At 31.2% G+C, this 18,070-nt stretch overlaps 2 protein-coding genes across 2 annotated transcripts; both read left to right on the top strand.

The window, feature by feature from the left end:
- The first annotated feature begins 6,048 nt into the window (after positions 1-6,048).
- Positions 6,049-7,870, top strand: LOC101211656 (zinc finger protein MAGPIE). The gene is made up of 3 exons (XM_004138740.3): positions 6,049-6,373; positions 6,455-6,851; positions 6,948-7,870. Exons 1-3 carry the CDS (start codon positions 6,262-6,264, stop codon positions 7,705-7,707), a joined length of 1,269 nt encoding a protein of 422 aa, XP_004138788.1. The 5' UTR covers positions 6,049-6,261; the 3' UTR covers positions 7,708-7,870.
- Positions 7,871-16,113: 8,243 nt separating this feature from the next.
- On the top strand, positions 16,114-17,167 carry LOC101207086 (protein N-lysine methyltransferase METTL21A). Its single transcript, XM_004138553.3, has one exon. It carries the CDS (start codon positions 16,173-16,175, stop codon positions 16,854-16,856), a length of 684 nt encoding a protein of 227 aa, XP_004138601.1. The 5' UTR covers positions 16,114-16,172; the 3' UTR covers positions 16,857-17,167.
- The last annotated feature ends 903 nt before the right edge of the window (positions 17,168-18,070 follow it).

Genomic DNA, 18,070 nt, shown 5'->3' with positions numbered 1-18,070 from the left:
CACCTAACGCTAAGTCAATTTAGTTTAGTGTTGCATATTAACTAGGAGCATTTAGGGTAAAATCTTGATTCTATTTTTGTTGTGCATGTCTAGAATTCCTTCATTTTGGAACTATTTTAAAAAGTTTAAGGACATTTTTTAAACTTTTGAAAGTTTAAGAACATTTTTACACAAACCACGAAGTTAATGGGCATTTTTTTTTAATAATTTAGCCTATTTTCTAATATAGGTAGTCTTTTACAGTTTCCTTTCTCTAAACCAAATTTAACTCAAGTACATATTAACATTTCATTTCCATGTCGACAGTTGATTAAAATTTTACATATAGATGAGTTCGATATATATCGACATAAAGGATGAATCAATATTTTCATCCAATCATAAGAAGTAGTAAAATATTAATATAACAATAAAATTAATGTAATATAAGTAACACTTTTTTTCTATAATAAAAATTACAAAGAAGAGGTTAGAACCTTTGACTTTTAAGAAGGAAAATATTGTTATTTATTGTTGAGCTAAACTGACTTTGACTTAAAAGTAAGTAATACTTAAACATTATAGCTATTTTTCTTTTCAAAAGGATACAATCGAGGCAAAGGACAATCGAGGCAAAGGACATTTGATTGCTCCAGAAGGATATTTCATTAAGAACCAGAGAAGTGTAGAGGTTCAAAGCCTTCATATTATATATTACAAAGATCATTAAGATTGAGAGCAATAGAAGCAGGACTATAATCTTTGAGATAGGGGTCCCTATAGGACCAACGACTAATAAAGAGCAAACACCATCCCACATGTTAGAACTAGTTCTATGTCTGTCTTTGAACGTTCTATTATTTCTTTCAATCCATAATGTCTACAAGATTGCAACCTTTCGATGCCTTCGTCATACATGTCCGCCTCTCGCGATCCAAATACTTCGTCATACATGCATCTAATTAATTTTTTGTTTATTACAAGCAACTTATCCTTAATTAAGGCGGACAACCTCTCGATGCTTTCGCCGTATACGTTAACATCTCTACAACTTATGCAAGGATGAATTCGAAGATAAGATTGTATTGCTACAATCTCCTCACCTCTTGCTTAGTTAAATACATGCGCTATCACTTTTCAGGTGATTGATATCAATACCAATATCTTTCTCTCGAATAAACAATGCATTGACATCCGCGTTCAGCTAAACAAAACTTATAAAACATACATTATGATTCTCTACTATTAACAACACATTCCATTGCTCATCAACTAATTAAACAGATTGAACATGCATACAAACAAAGAAATGAGAGAATAATAGAAGAAATGCATTACTATTATAAACATATCTTTAGGCCTCTCAGCCATGGAGTACATTTTACAAAGTAACACAACAAAAACATAAAATGGACTACAAAGAAGTGTGTCAAGCCGCAAAGTATGATTTCTCATACTTTTTTGTTCTGATTTTTGCCTAGTTGTAAGGGGGAGATGGATAGAAAAATACAAGTCCTGCGTCGGGAGAAGCTTTCCAACATACTTGGAAGCATATTCTGACACATTGATGCAAGTTGATGTATCCTACATATTCCGACATACTTGGGAGCAATGCGTCAAAAAATATGATATTTCTTGTAGTGTGAAGTTGAATGTTTTGGAAATAGTTGCATTGAAAGATATAGAAGATCCACGGTAGTAAATGTGAGTAAATGCAAGTTGATGTATGTGGTCGCTGGTGTTTTTGATCTTCAAGTGTTGTCATCTAGTTGATGGAGAATGTTAGGGTGTAGCAAGAGAGAATTGGCGTAAAAGTAGACATTTTATAATTGCTTTTTTAGCATTATAACTAATTTTTAAAATTAAGTGTAGTCAAATTAAATTCAATAGTAATTGAATTGACCATCATCCCTAGAGGTTATAAGTTTAATCTCTCATCTCCACGATGATTGTACTTTAAAAAAAATAAAACATTTACTGTTAGTTTATTTAATTTTCACACTATTTCCCTAAATATTCAACCACCTCAATATTAATTTATGCGACTTTTTCAAAAATAGAAAAAAAAAACAAATTATTTACTCTCCACAAAAAAAACTCACGAAAAGGCTCTAATACATTTGAATTTCTATGAAATGTAAATATTTTATTCATTCTTTTATTTTGGATGGTTTATCTTACTTTACCAATATAAATTATCTACAATATCGTAAAAAATGAGATAGATTAGACATTTGTGGGGACATCCATATATTTTAAACCTTATACATTAAAATAAAATTAGATTCTCCCATATAATTTTGGAAGAAAGTACATCCTCCAGAGTCATAATATATATAGTATTAAAATAAGAACTAGCTAGGGTTTACTTCTTTGTCTGTAAGTAATTCCCAAAGGTGTATTTTGAACCATTTGGTCTTACCAATAGTTGAATATTTGTGAGTGAGAATAAAAACAACAAATGTTATCCAATGGTTATCAATGTTGTAAGAGCATTTTGCAGTAAGAGACAATTAAGAGAAACAAACATACCCATAGTGCCAACACTTTGCTTTTCCCTACAAACTTCCATTCAGATGTGTGATTCATTCATTACTCAACTGATCATATTATTAAAATAAATACATTATATTTTTAAAATTAATTGTTAAAAATCTACAAAAACCCAGAATAGGTAATAAATGTTTTTATTTTATTTATGTTGTTTTGTTTTGTATATAGAAATATATACATAATAATGTGTGCACTGGCAGGCATCTGAAAAGGCTTGGGAAGTTGTGGCATTTTGCTTTGGTTTAAGACAGAATATTCTGCGCCCAATAAAATTCAACAGCAAAACTCCAAAACGTTTATACTAAACAAACTTCACAAACCCAAAAAAACACATCATTACTATATGATTAAGGATCTGCATTACCTTTTTTTGCATCACAAGAGTCAGCCTCTAACTCCCAAATATTCACTTTTCTTTTTCAGTTTTTTATAACATTTGTTTTTTTGACTTCTTTTCCCTCGATCTCTGTTGTTTGTTTTCAGTTTTTCAAAACTGAAAGTATATATTTACTCCATGTTTAGAATAATTTTTAAGTGATTAATTTAAACGAATGATTTTTTTGGAAAAATTTATGTGCTTAATAACCCTAAAATAAATGGTAAAAGAACCGGTGAATAAAGTAAGTTGGCATTGGAATAAACACTTCAAACTAACTTTTATAAAGAGAAAAAAGAGTTTTTAAATGTTTCATGTTAATCTCTCCTTAATTTGTACGAGAACTTGGACAACTGTTTATTATTGACCAATTTTGATCAATACTTCTAGTTGCAGACACCTCCGCTTATATATTTCCAGTATCATTTTCGAAAATCATTGAAAGCATCATCTTCAACAATCGTTGTAGGCCAATTTCGACCATTGACAAATAGAGTAACCAAACACATTTGTTTTTATTTTAATTATTTTTAATATCAAAATGTGTATATTTTTTTAATATCAAAAAGTGTTTATATGAAAAACATGATCTTAAAAAACATTTTTTCCTCAACTAATTCCACACAAACATGAACTAATGGTTCATATTTCATGTTTTTCATTTTCTATAAATGTTTCTTAATTTACTTTTCAAATTTTTTATATTTAATTTGAAACTCTATTCTCATATAAAAATTTTACATCTTAATTCAAGATTCTAGTGAAGAAGGAATTAAAAAGTTATTATAAAGCATATGTTTATCTTTTCATATATCAACAAAAAAAAAAAAGAAGGTAATTACCAAACATAATGTTAGGTAGTTAAATGTGTGTATTTGTGAAAGGTTTACTTATGAGTGGGAAAATAATGGTAGAATGTGTGGAGATTTTGAGGAGTATTTATATTTTGATAATGGGGGTAGAAGAGGAAACAAATTATATTGTAGAGTTTGGAAGAAAATAAGAGAAAATATAAGAAAATGGGGATGTAGATCTGGATGGATGTGGAATAGTCGAATTATATGCACAAAAACATGATCATACCTTTTATTTATGGGATGGATTTTATTCCTTTTATTGTCTCTTTGATCTTTGGATTTTAGCTTAGGGTTTGACAGATGGGCACGTGTTATACAGCAATCCAATATCTTCTTTTTTCCATTCTCTCTTTTCTCCCCCAAATAATGCTTTCCTTCAAACACTTTTTTTTTTTCTTTGGAAATATACTTATTCACACCTACTGACCCACTCTTAGATCACCTCTTCCATCCAAAATCTTGAGTAGGTGAAAATCAATAAATTTAATATAATACACATAACACTCTCCTCACTTTGAATGCTTCAAGTATTGAACAAGTACAAGGCAAAGTAGAAGTGTAAATTATTTGGGAAGGATATTTCATTCAACAGGTTGAATAAATGATTTTCTTCCCCTAATACCATCTTAAATCATCCATTCAACCCAAAAGATTAAGCTTGTAGGCAAAGATATAAATTTAATATAGTATCTAATACAAACTTATACATAGAAAAGGTATTTAAACATTGGTGTAAATGTAATCGTAGTGAAATTCTATTAATAAATCATATTGTCACGAGTCTCAATCGTAAAAGCAAATGAACGGTTTCTTTTATCACATCTACTTTGGTATTTTGCAAGTGTAATTAGATAACGATTTTGAGGCTATGTACTTTATAATGTATCATCATTTTGTTACCGTCTAAGGCAATTGGTAATAGTACTTTTGTAACGATAATAATAACGGTGACGAATTCATTATTGTTCGACAGTAACAAAAACAATACTGGGAGGGTAATAACAGCCTATCTTCCAGGTAAATTGAAAAGGGAAATAGATTGAATAGGCCAATGCAATTAGATTCGTTTGTTGATTAAAGATTGAAGTGCAGGTCCCACATTTGATTAGGACTACAAGAGGATATTGATAACCTACCCCAAATATAATCAAACATGGCCAACTATTATTATTGATGATTATTATGTTTTTACCATAATAAAGGGGAGCCAAATTATAAAATGGGCTTTGAAAAGGATTGACAATCAATAACATGGGATATTCATTTATTTATTTCTACCCTCTTTTCATCAAATAAACTAATTTATAAAAAGCACCACCGTCCACCACTATGTTTATTCAGGAATTCATATTCTTCCATTTTGAGGTTTATAATATAATTGTACACTAATGGAGCTCATATAATTATACACTAATGGAGCTCTCTAATTCGTCTTTTTATTGAAGTATCATATTACCTATATTCTATACTAACATAGTAAAACTATTTGACTCTACTATTATTTTGTTAGATGGCATAGTCGCAACATGTTCCTAAATTTTATTATGGAATCAAACCTCTAACTTCTTTATTTTAACATGTCTTCAATAATTATTAGGAGATCACATTTTACTCGAGTCCTAAATAAGTTTTTGAAGTGTATAGTAACTTTCGTTTTTAATTTCTTCAAACAAAATTGAGGGTGGTTGAGACGTACACTAACATGGATATAGTGAAATGAGATATTATAACAAGTCATTTGTTATATTTCTTATCCATCCTTTTTGTTAGGACAATCTCTATAATTGTATTATATATGGTCTAGTTTAAGTATACAATATATCTTACACTTTATTTCACTCTTTGTCAAAAGTGTTTACTTTTGTTAGTTAAACGTTAACTAAAATAGTGAATACTAACCCAAATCATTATAAACCAAACTAAAAATTTATATTTGTATCTTAAATATAACGTAACCTGCAAATAGATTATTTTAATCACATAAACTCTAACAAGAGACTAAACATCTCAGCTTTTATTGTGTGACTTTGGTGGATTGTCCAAAAACTTAGTAAAATCTCAATATATATATGTATTAATACTGTTATTATGCTTTTCTAGCAAGGGAAAAGTTAAAAAAGTTCTCTCCTAGATCTTGTTGCAAACTTGGTAAAGATTATGACTCTTCAAGGTGTGACTGTGACTGTGACTGAACTGTGGGTTGTAAAACTTGCAAGGAAATTTTTGTATTTTTGTATTTTTGTATTTTTATATCTCTATATATATATGATTGGTGAACGGAGTTGGATTTGACAAATAAGAAAAATAAGAGACAAGCAAATTATGGGATAATCATTCCATATGAAAAAAGGCAGAGAGACTTACTTTCTCCCAACATCATCCTATGTGTCATCTTCCACATTTCCTCTCTCTCTCCATAGCTTCCTCCAAACCTTTTCTTTTCTCTCCAAAATAACATTAAACCTTACTTCTTCAAAAACTAAACTGTAGCTTCGAATGATTGAGAAAATGGCCGACGACGAATTCTCCAATTGTTTTCTCCAAATCCCCCTCACTGGATCCAACCCTTCTCTTCTCAAGAAGAAGAGAAACCTTCCGGGAACTCCAGGTACATATAATTTTTTTTTCAAACAAATTATTCAATTAGACTATCCTAATTTCAAACTCAATTTAATTGTGCTATTTAAAGATCCAGAAGCAGAAGTGATAGCGTTATCACCGAAGACATTGTTGGCCACGAACAGATTCATATGCGAAATATGCGGAAAGGGGTTTCAGAGAGACCAGAACTTGCAGTTACACAGGCGAGGGCATAACCTTCCATGGAAGCTAAAGCAAAGAAGTAACAAAGAAGCAAAGAAAAGAGTGTATGTATGTCCTGAGAAAAGCTGTGTGCATCATCATCCATCAAGAGCTTTGGGAGATCTTACAGGGATAAAAAAGCACTTTTGTAGAAAGCATGGAGAGAAGAAATGGAAGTGTGAGAAATGTTCAAAGAGATATGCTGTACAATCTGATTGGAAAGCACACTCCAAAACTTGTGGTACTAGAGAATACAAATGTGATTGTGGAACACTATTTTCAAGGTATATACATCTCGATATATAAAGTTAATTAATTAGTAAGATGTAATTATTAATTAGTTTTGTTTGATGAATATTGGTATTTGTTTTCTGAAACAGGAGAGATAGCTTCATAACTCACAGGGCATTTTGTGATGCGTTAGCAGAAGAAACAGCAAGAGTAAAAGCAGGAACAACAATAAGCAATTTGAACTATAATTTAATGGGAGGATGGAGAGATCATGATGAAACAGCAGGGATATTCATGACTCAACATTTCGGTTCATCAATGAAGCCGGTTACAATGAAAATGAGCAGTAATAGTGTTCAAATGATTGGAGGAATGATGATGAATAATTCAGGAGGGGGAATGTACGGTGAAGATTCAGTTTGGGGAAATCAAGTACAAATGGGGAATTATTATTATAATGAAAATCAAGGGTTAATGGTGAATAATGGAGGAAGGGTTTGTTCACTATACAGCCATGAATTTCAGCAAGTAAATGAAACCCAGATGGGAAATATGTCAGCAACAGCTTTGTTGCAAAAAGCTGCTGAAATTGGGGCAACTTCATCTGCTTCTTCTAACACTGTTACAAGATCTGCAGCCCCATCATTATCACTACTACAAATTCAACAACAAGGTTTTTTGTTTAATAATGGGAGTGAGTTTTGTAATACAAATAATAATCCAATTGTTGTAGTTGAGAATAATGGGAGTGAGATGTACACTGCAAAACGGCGTCGTAGTCAGAGTGAATTTGAGTGTGGAAATGGAAATGGAACAACGGGAACAGGAACTGGGGAGACAAGGGATTTTCTTGGAGTTGGTGCCAAAACTATATGTCACGCCTCAACATCAATCAACGGATGGATTTAGATGCCAAATTTTCATGTCTTTTTATATATTATAAGATATATAATTATAAATATGTTATTTTCCTTTCCTTTTCTTTTCTTTTTTTTTTCTCTCTCCTTTCTTTGACGCAATTAGAGCAAACAAACGTTGACAAATAAAGTGAGAAAATTATGAGATTCAAGTATCTATTTTTGAACTTTGAATTAGAAGAAGATGATGATGAGCAAAGTTGAGTTATTTGGTCAATAGTGTGTGTGTGTGGTGTTGTTTTTAAAGGGAGCTAAAAGATGGGTTATATCATTTTTAAAGAAATGAAGAGGGAAATCTGCATATTCACTTGAGTATCAGGGAAAGCTTGTCCCTTGTAAAATGATGGGTTTTTGTGTGTTTGATAAAAGAGGGAGGGTGGGCCAAAGTTTTTGAGTGTTCCCTTTTTAGGACTCCATTATTGCCATTTTTAATATCTGTCTTGGTTGTTGTCATGTCAAACGGGACCTAAACCAAAAAAGTAAAAGAAAAAAACCCTAAATTATTGAACGATACACATGTTGCAACAACATGACTAACAGTTTTGTACCATTTGATACGTGACAGAACTAATAGAAATATTTCGAATTTATATCAAATGATTATCAACAGGCATATTCATTTATTAAATCCACAATTAACAATATTTTACAGTGTTATAACAAAAACAATTCTCCAACAAAAAGTAAGACAAGAAGCTAGAAATTGTGCATAGATATAGGTCGTTAAGTAATAACATATATATGTAAACAACAATCACAAGCAAGACTGTTATTTTGAAGAGAAACACAGTAGATAGATAATACAAATGATTAAGGTTAAAGTAAGTAATGATTAAAGGGTTTACATACGAATCTAAACAGAATAGCCCTAAAAAGTCCTTAAACCCAATTATTATCTTCACAGTAAAACTCCATGCCTAAAACTAGATAATAGATTCAATACCACTCATTGTGCAACGAGTAAAACATTGTGCAGCCACTTTATTAAAATATTTTCTCTAAAAAAAACAAAATATGCTAAAAGGCGGCATTCGATTCAAACAAATATTTATAGCTCATTTGTTTATTCAAATCTGATATAATGCTTAATTACTTTTCAATCAAACAACTATATATATATGTTATCAGTATACATCTTCCCCCATGATTTGTCTTCTTTACTTTTAATGATTTCATATAATCTTCAACAACATTATTATTCACTAATCTTCTTTTGTTAAAGAATCTTTCCAGGAGTATATACTATAACCAAATTGAAGAATTTTGAATAAAAGTAGAGGTAGCCTAGGTCTTGAAAATTGTTCTTTTAGCTTCGGATTTCAAAACTCTTTTAACATAGAGTGGAAATTGAAAGAAAAAAAGAAGTCCATATCTTTTTTCAAAAAAAAAAAAAGAAAGAAAAGAAAAAGGAAAAAAAAAAGTAAAAGTTAGTATGAAAAGAGAGATGAATGTTTCAATTTGGTATATCAAATCCATGGTAAGCTTTAGCATTTTCCAAGACATCATTTAGATAAAAATTGAATGCTTTCGGGATTGGAAATTTTTAGGATAGCTTTGATGTTCAATAAAGGCATGAAAGGGTCATTGTATAATGATAGCATAGTTTGACATTTAAAAAAAAAATAAAGCAACTCTTTTGATTTTCTTGCCGTTTACTTGTGTATTGATTTTAGAGCCAACTTTTATGCAAGCCTTCAATTATGCAAACTTCAACTTCCCTTTCTTCTTTACTTTCAACCAAAAAACAAAAACAAAATCGTTACTATCTTTTAAATATATATTTCAATTTTCTTCTCCTTATTTTACCCTTACTAATTAACTAATTAATTACAAACATGATTGACATACAAAGAAAGAAAACATTTAAAGTTTTTTAGGGTTATAAAAACATTTTTTTCCTTCTAACCCACTATTTAATCATTAAACTTTAGTTAGTAATGATTTAGTTTTTTTTACTTTTAAATTTATTACAATTCCCATACAAAAATAGTTTTGTAAATCTCATATAATTCCCATTTAGGTTAATAAATAAATTCTTTAATTACAAAAAAAAAAGTTATACATTATATTATCATTAAACATAGATCATATTATATATGTGTGTGTGATATTTTAAGGGTTGGTTAATCATTGGTTTGGAGAAGGATTTGAAAATTTTGTGAATAGTTATTTTCCCAAGAAAAATCAGGTAAGCCTTGTGGAAAGACTTGTAGTAAATCTCTTTTGACTGATGTCCTTTTGGGTTTTATTTTAGGTGATAATGACCAGTGAACCTTTGGAATTCATAAAATAGGTTTTTTGTTTTGTAATCAGCTAAGATGTTAACATCAAATAACCATCTTTAATTTTAAATAAGTAATTTTGAATTTTCGTCTACATCTTAAGTAGACCTGTCTTTTGTAAAGAAGTATACTATATACTATTAGAAAACAAGCATTAATGCTTGTTTTCAGGCAATGACTCCCATCAAATTGCCTCAAAGAAAACAGCAATATAACACATTTTTGTTTGGATATTCCTATCAAATCTTTATATCAAATGTATGTTCTATGATTCGTTTGACTTTTATATATATATATATACACAAACAATTATACTGAAGATATAATGTTGTGAAATTAAAAATTAAAGTAAGTTTAAATGGATAAAAATACATCAAGATCTGAGTTAAAATTGGATTTTCTCAAAAGTAATTACAAAGACAACATTTTTAAAAAGATAAACAGAAGTAGTAACTTTTTAGACTTTTGATACCTTATAACTTTTGTATGTGGCGTGGCCATGATAATTGAAATTTTTTGGTAAAGGCTGCAAAGACTAGAAATTTTTACAAAAATGTCAAAATTACTTACTTCATAGTTCATAGTAATTGGCTTTTGACAAATATATACACTCACTCCCTTGAAATTGGAGTTTTGGTTTTTCATAATTGTTGTCCTAGAAAAGGGAACAAGTTTTGGTTTTAATCCTTCGAATTATGCTATAATTATTTATAATTTATTTAAAACAACAAGAAAAAATGTGGACTAAAGTTGGGATTTAGGAGGTCACATTAAGTGCTGTTTTTCTTAGTTTAGTTATTTCAGAGTTTTTAGATTGAATGATCAAACTTTAAGCAAGAGAAAATGTTTTATTTATCTGTATCACTCTATAAATGGAGGAGCACAGCCATTGCCCAACCAGAACGAAGATTGAATTTGACGATGAGAGGAGTTGTGTTATTCCAAATTTTAAAGATCAATGAATGAATTTGACAACGAGAGGAGTTGTGCTATTGAAAATTTTAAAGATCAATGAATCTGGTATTATCTATCTCCTTCCCGATAGCACATGTGCATCGACTACTACAAGCTCAACGAGGTAACGAAAAAAATCACTTCTCTATTCATTTTTTAGACCAAATGGTAGAACGATGAGCTAGGAAGTTTTTTTTTTCTTTTTTTTACTCAATGGCTTCTCGGGTTTTTATCAAATACCAATCGCTCAAGACCAAGAGAAAACTACCTTCATATGCATCTATAATACGTGTATGCTTTTAGGAGAATATGTCATTTGGTTTGTACAATGCTCCAGGTACTTTTCAAAAGAAGTGAAGTTTGGCAAATTGCATGACATAAGGACAAATGAAAGGTGCCATGAAAAATTGACAAATCACCTTATCCATGTTTTACCACGTTTTAGTGATCATATCGAAGGATTTTTAGGCAAAAGCAGTGAAGTTTGGCGATCCAACATCTAGGCGAGAAGAAGCGTCCAACCGGGCACTTGGATGCACTAGGAGACAAAATTGGTTGGCGCGAAAGTTGAAAAAGTACAAGAGGACAATTTGTGAAGTGCCGTTGCAACTTTTTAGAATATTAAAATGGTGTTTGGCCTCCTGTTAATATCAACTCTCGCCTATAAATAGAGCGTCTCACTTCAAAAAAAGGTGTGCATAATTTCTGGCTGGAGAACAAGTTCAAATATCGTACATCGTCTTTTTCCCTAAGTTTCTAGGTAAGAGCATGTAATAAAAAGAGAGAGAGAGTTCTTCCCCTCCATTTCCCCCTCACTAATAGGCAAAAAAATCAAAACTAAGGAGGATGAGAAATCATACTCTAAGGCATAGTTCGTTCTTCTTCCTTTTATTTTCTTTTTATATCGTACTATATCGTATTATGTATTTGATGGCCAGAAGTTCTAAAGTTATGTTATTCAATACATTGCATTTTATATTTCATTCACCTGTATTCTTATGTCTTCTTTCCTTTGTTATGTTTAATTAGCTTGAGTTGATAAAACATATTTAGAAGTTTAGAGGGTCATGATGTTTGTACATTAAGTTTTGTTGGGTTAAGTGTGAATATCAAAGAGCATTGTCTATTCGAAAGAAGAACAATGACCTTGACCGTAATCATCTGACAAATGAGAACACACATTTAACTAAGTGTTTGGCAAGAAGATTGCAACAATGTATTTTTATTGCTAAGTTCATCCTTTACATACATTGCAGAAATGACAATGTGTGTGGCGAAAGCACGGAGAGGTTGTCCGCCTTAATCAAGAAAAAACAATTTAGAATACCTATAACATGATTAGATATAAATCATAAGTCAACTTTGTGTATTTGAATTCTGAAAGGTGAGCAAGTATGGTAGAATATTAAGAAGCATCTCACCTTAATTTAGAGTTGAAGTATGCTTTATATCACTTTGAACTTTCAAATACAATTTATTGCATTCAAGTAGTTAAATTGTTCCTTCCTCGCCATGTCATCTTGCACCGTTAGAAGCACCATAGCATAGCTGATTAGAATAGAATAACATATTGTTCATACATCACATTATATAGATTATATTGCATATATAGTTTTAGTACCATGATAAGATAAATTAGGATCTTAAACTTCCTATGTTTGACCCTAGACTTATCAGGAAACCTCTCTTCACTTACACTTGGACGAATGAGAGAAAAACTTACACGATAATGATCATATTCCACGATTTAGTACCACACACGCACTGATAGGAATGCATTTTTTAACGCATGCTTCTGTTTAGTCACCACATAGTCACCCAATCAGAGCTCATAATGCCACATCCATGATTATCTTGCATGCGCATACACACTCAATATATACAAACATCGAAGTCACAAGCACCTTGATCGCCTACTGTACCTTTTTTAGAACGCATCATTTTGGTAGTGACCACTGTCAACTCGAGCATATAGTTAGCTAGGCGAAGAGAGTCTAAGTATTGTTTTAAGTTGTGTTTAGCAGTTTTATAAGGAATATTGTACAAAGTAATTAATGTACCTTATTATTTGAAATATCGATCAAGTTTTTGCATTTCATCTAAGTCCACGTTCCACATTAGAATTTTATGATTGTCGTTATTTATGCTTACTAGGCATGTTGCGTGTGTTGCTTCACAAAGAAGCACATGTCGAATGTCTAGGCAATCACGTTTCCACTTCATTGCATAGAGTGATTTGGTGCAGGACGTGACAAAGAGGATGAAAATGAAGGGAATTGAGGAGATGGAAATACAAAACACTAGACAACAGCTCCTAATCTAATCAACCAGCAAACCGAACAACCTAAGCAACAAGAAGAATCAAAGATGGAAGGAGGTTGGCACACAAGGCACGAGGTAATAAAATACAACATAATCTTGTTTAAATAAAGCAATCAATGATATATGATATGTTCATGACATGTAATAGCATGTCGAAGATTCATACAATATAATTGACAATGTCATAATTTCAATTAATAAGAAGGAGATATATGAAAGATTGTCCAAACAAGCAACATCCAAAACTATACATTGTGAATGTATGAAAATTATCTTGATTCTAAATTGTATGATTAAAGTAGTTAGTAAATGTATAACTAGTAAAATGTATTAATTTATTGACTAATAAAATTCAATAGTTGGATAAGCAAAATATGAAGCGAGTGGAGCCGAAAAAATCAAAGAAAATTGGATATGATTGACACCAATTTAAAGTCAATGCAAATTATCGTAAATGCAACTTGTAAACGTGAATAATTTAAAACATAACTATAAGTTTATGATGCACTTTACTAAATTTAAACATTATACTAAGAAAATTGATTATTGCTCCTTAATATTTAGGTACAACTATAGAAGAATTAGGGAATATTAGATGAGAAAAGGATCAATGTAATGCTGAAGAATTAGAACCATTACCGAAGCTAAAAATACATGAATAAGAGATATATGGAATGATGCATTGAAGGAAAAATTGTGGGAAGGATTGAAAGAAAATATAGACCTTAATGCATCATCACTTGAAGTAAAATGTCACAAATGTCCTCGTTACTAATATACATTTGATACACCTTATACATGTCTGATACACCTAATACACTCATTTATACACCTGATACTTCTTGATACACCAAATATATTTGATTGATACACTTGATGCACCTGATACTCTTTGATACACTCAATACCTTTTGATACACACTTGAAACATTACTAATATATGTTTAATACACTTGATACACTGCTTTAGTATTCTTCACTTATATAATGGATTGATTAAATACACTTGATATGCTTGAAGTCTTACTTATACACACTTGATATACTATTGATATACACTTGTAAACTTGATTTATATATTTGATAATGATTCACTTTACTGATATGCTTTAACAATATATTGTTGATATACTTGATAATGATACACTGAGTTACATTATTTATATACTTAATAATACTCTAATGAACTGCATAAAATTTGAAAAAACGAAAATCACGTAGTAAGTATATTAGCCAACTAGTACATATAATATAAGTATATCTATACGAAACTGAGACAAAGTAAAACCAAAAAATTAATGTAAAAAAAATAAAACAAAATCATTTGGAATTAGATTCAACTCAAAATTCACATCAAAGAAAGTAAAAAAAAAAAAATCACAAATGATGTTAAATTACTTCGATCAACAATCATTATATTATATTTTATATTGCAATTATTGTACTATTGATATTTTAAAATTAAGATTAAGATAGAAAAAATAAATAATTTTTCTAGTATAAGAATAAACAAATAATTAGAGTCTTAAAAAGTGAGAGAATAAATAAATAATGAGTAGAGCATTAAAAAGAGGAAGATAAATAAGTTATTGAAGGAAAATTTATGAATAACAACAAATTTAAGATGAAAAAGTGAAAATTTTGTCATATTTGCAAAATTCTAAAACAATGTACTATAATTGCTATATCATATTCTCTAAATGCTATCCGATGCAATTTCACTAACTTTAATTGGTGTCAATTTTAGAAATAGTAAGTATATAACAACATTTTAAGAAAACTGCAAATATAACAAAATTTATCAGTAATAGACTTCTACTGCTGATAGACTCTTATGGTCTATCAATCAAGAGCAGATTTATTAAGAAGCCAAGGGGGCACATGCCCCCCTCACATTATTGATTTTTGTATTTTAATATTAATTTTGAACTGTCGAATTAAGATATATACTAAATAATGCTTTATTTCAACTAAATTTTGGTTATGGTGCATTGGTTGTGTCTCACATTATAATCATCATGTTAAGAGTCCAATTCTAATTTTCTTTTTTCAAATATCAAATTTTTTTCTAAATTCCAACGATTATCTAGAAGAAAGATAATTTTTTAAAAAGAGGAAAGAACCTAACTAACATAAAACCGTGACTTATTTTCTAGCCGTAATTTGTTATCTAACAAATATTTAGAAAAAAACAAGTTGGTGATCTAAAACCACTCTCTTAACGATATTCCATGAAAAAAAATTACTTTTTTTTTATGCAATTTTAAATTCACATATTTGTGTAACAAAAATCATGTGAAAATTGCTAGTTTTTCTTTATTGCTAAAAATGCAATGAATGTTATTGAAGTATGAGTGAAACGTCAAGATATTTTTTAAACATTTTTTAGTGTGTTAATTATATAGTGCTCAGTGCCCCCTATATAAAATTTCTAGATCCACTACTACTATCAGTGATAGATTTTTACAATTGATAGACTTTAGCAGATTTGCTATATTTGCAATTTTTTAAAAAATGTTGTTATATACTTAATTATTTTGAATCTAATTGCTACATTTCTAATTATTTCTATCATTTTAAAAAATAGTATCAATGATAGAGTGATAGATCATACAAATGATACAAGTCTATCAGAAATAGTTTTGTTATACTCGTTATATCCTAATAAACAAAATATGGATTGAAAATGTCCACCAATCCAACCTATTCAACCTGTCTACGCTCCTAATCTCCTAATCTCTTGTATTAAGGCCCATCCGACCAAATCCAAATTACGAAGAAACGAAGCCCATTGGAATAAAAGCCCATTGGAATAAAAGCCCAAACCATAACATTCAGAAAAAACACCGGAGAGAGAGAAGGTTTTACGTGACTGTGTTGTGGTAGTTCCGATTCCGACATGAAGTTCACAGATTCTCCGGTTATAGACCTTTCGGTGGGCGGCACCGCCCTTTCCCTCCAGCAGGATAATGGTTCAATGCACGTCGGCACTTCCGTCTGGCCTTGTTCTCTTGTCCTCGTCAAATTCGTTGATCGATGGTCCTCAATCACCCCCACCGAAAACCCTTACTCCTCTCTCCTTGATTTCCGAGGCAAACGGGCCATCGAAATCGGATGCGGCTGCGGCGCCGCCGGCATGGGCCTCTACCTCCTTGGCCTCACAGATTTACTTCTCACCGATATATCTCCGGTGATGCCGGCCCTCAAACATAACATCAAACGCAACAAGCCCGTCCTTAAGAAAGCCCTAAAACACTCTGTTCTTTACTGGAACAATCCCGCCCAAATTGCCGCCCTTAATCCCCCATTTGATATTGTTATTGCTACTGATGTTGTTTACATTGAGGAAACTGTTGGGCCGCTTATTTCGACCATGGACACGCTGATCGGGAACAACGGCATCGTTCTGTTAGGATACCAATTGAGGTCCCCTGAAGCGGATGAGCTGTTCTGGGAAATGTGTGATAGGATTTTTCAAATTGAGAAGATCCCACATCAGGATTTGCATCCCGAATTTGCCTACGAGGAGTCTGATGTTTATGTCCTGAGGAAGAAGAAGGAGGAGAAGGCATCGGGGAGTTGATTCGTATGAGTTAAATTTCTCTGTTACATTGTTCATTCTATAGCTTAAAGCTAATGCATGCATGTTTATGGGCTTTCAATATACGACCACCCTTTTGGGTTCTGGAGCTGAATATGGAAATTGCAAGTGTTGTGTGATTTCATTGATGAAGTTCGTCTTCTGATATTGAAGTTTTACATTGTGATATCAAAGTCTCTTCCTTTTTGTGTGTTTGCATATTCATTTGAACTTGCTAGGAAAATTCAGATAGCCACTTTGGTTTTGCAAGACATTGCAGGATTCAATCTTAAAAAGTTCAATTATGATCTAGAGTTAGCATGTTTCGGACATTAATTACTCTTAGTTCTCAAAGTTATCATGCAATCCTTAAATCATTATGGCAAACTTCAATGATTATAATTTATCGGCTGGGAAGTAGCTGCACTGTATTATGGCCGTTTGTGGTTGTAATCTATTTTATACATATTCCCTACTGTGTTAATAGTTGGATTGCATTCATGATCATCGTTGTTTAGGGTTTGTGTATTGTTTGTGTGTTATCTTGGTAACAGAGGCCAATCCAGAGTTGGCTGCAAGTTCGGTCTCCAGTTTTTGTCAGTCTACGGGTTTCCATTTTCAGGAACTTTGCAATTTGCAGGGTGATGGTTTAGCTAAAAGTGATACGCTAATGGTTGAATGTGTTCGTAGATTCCCACCAGAATGATGGTTATACTCCTAATTTTACTACTTCTCCATCTCGTTTATGCGTCGCTTGTGTAGTAGAATTTTTATGGAAGTAGGCTTAAATTTCCAAAGAATAAAATCGGACAAATGAAGTCGTATGGAGACTGAATTACAAATGTTCGAGGGAAGAAATATTGGAGAATGAGAAATCTTTGGTGGCACCTTTCAATTATTCCGACGTAGATTGTACCAATGGGAGAGAATCATCCTTTTTGTTGAATCAGGAGGAAGACTGAAGATATTAGGAATTTTTCATGGCACCTTTCATTTCAGCTGAAATTAGATGTAGATGTGTTTACCGGTTGTTAAACTTTCAAAGATTAAAAACTAAATAGTTATCAAATGTGAAATGGTGTTTTCTTCCTCAACATCCTATCCATAAACTGAGTTGAAAGCAAAATGTGAGCTTTTGTACACGTGTGCGTGACAAAGATAGAAAATTTTCTTAAATCAGATTACTCCATTAATTAGTTAGCATGTCAAAATCTTTT

Source organism: Cucumis sativus, chromosome 2 (assembly GCF_000004075.3).
Source record: "Cucumis sativus cultivar 9930 chromosome 2, Cucumber_9930_V3, whole genome shotgun sequence".
NCBI lineage: Eukaryota > Viridiplantae > Streptophyta > Magnoliopsida > Cucurbitales > Cucurbitaceae > Cucumis > Cucumis sativus.
This window is presented reverse-complemented; position numbering and strand designations above follow the sequence as displayed.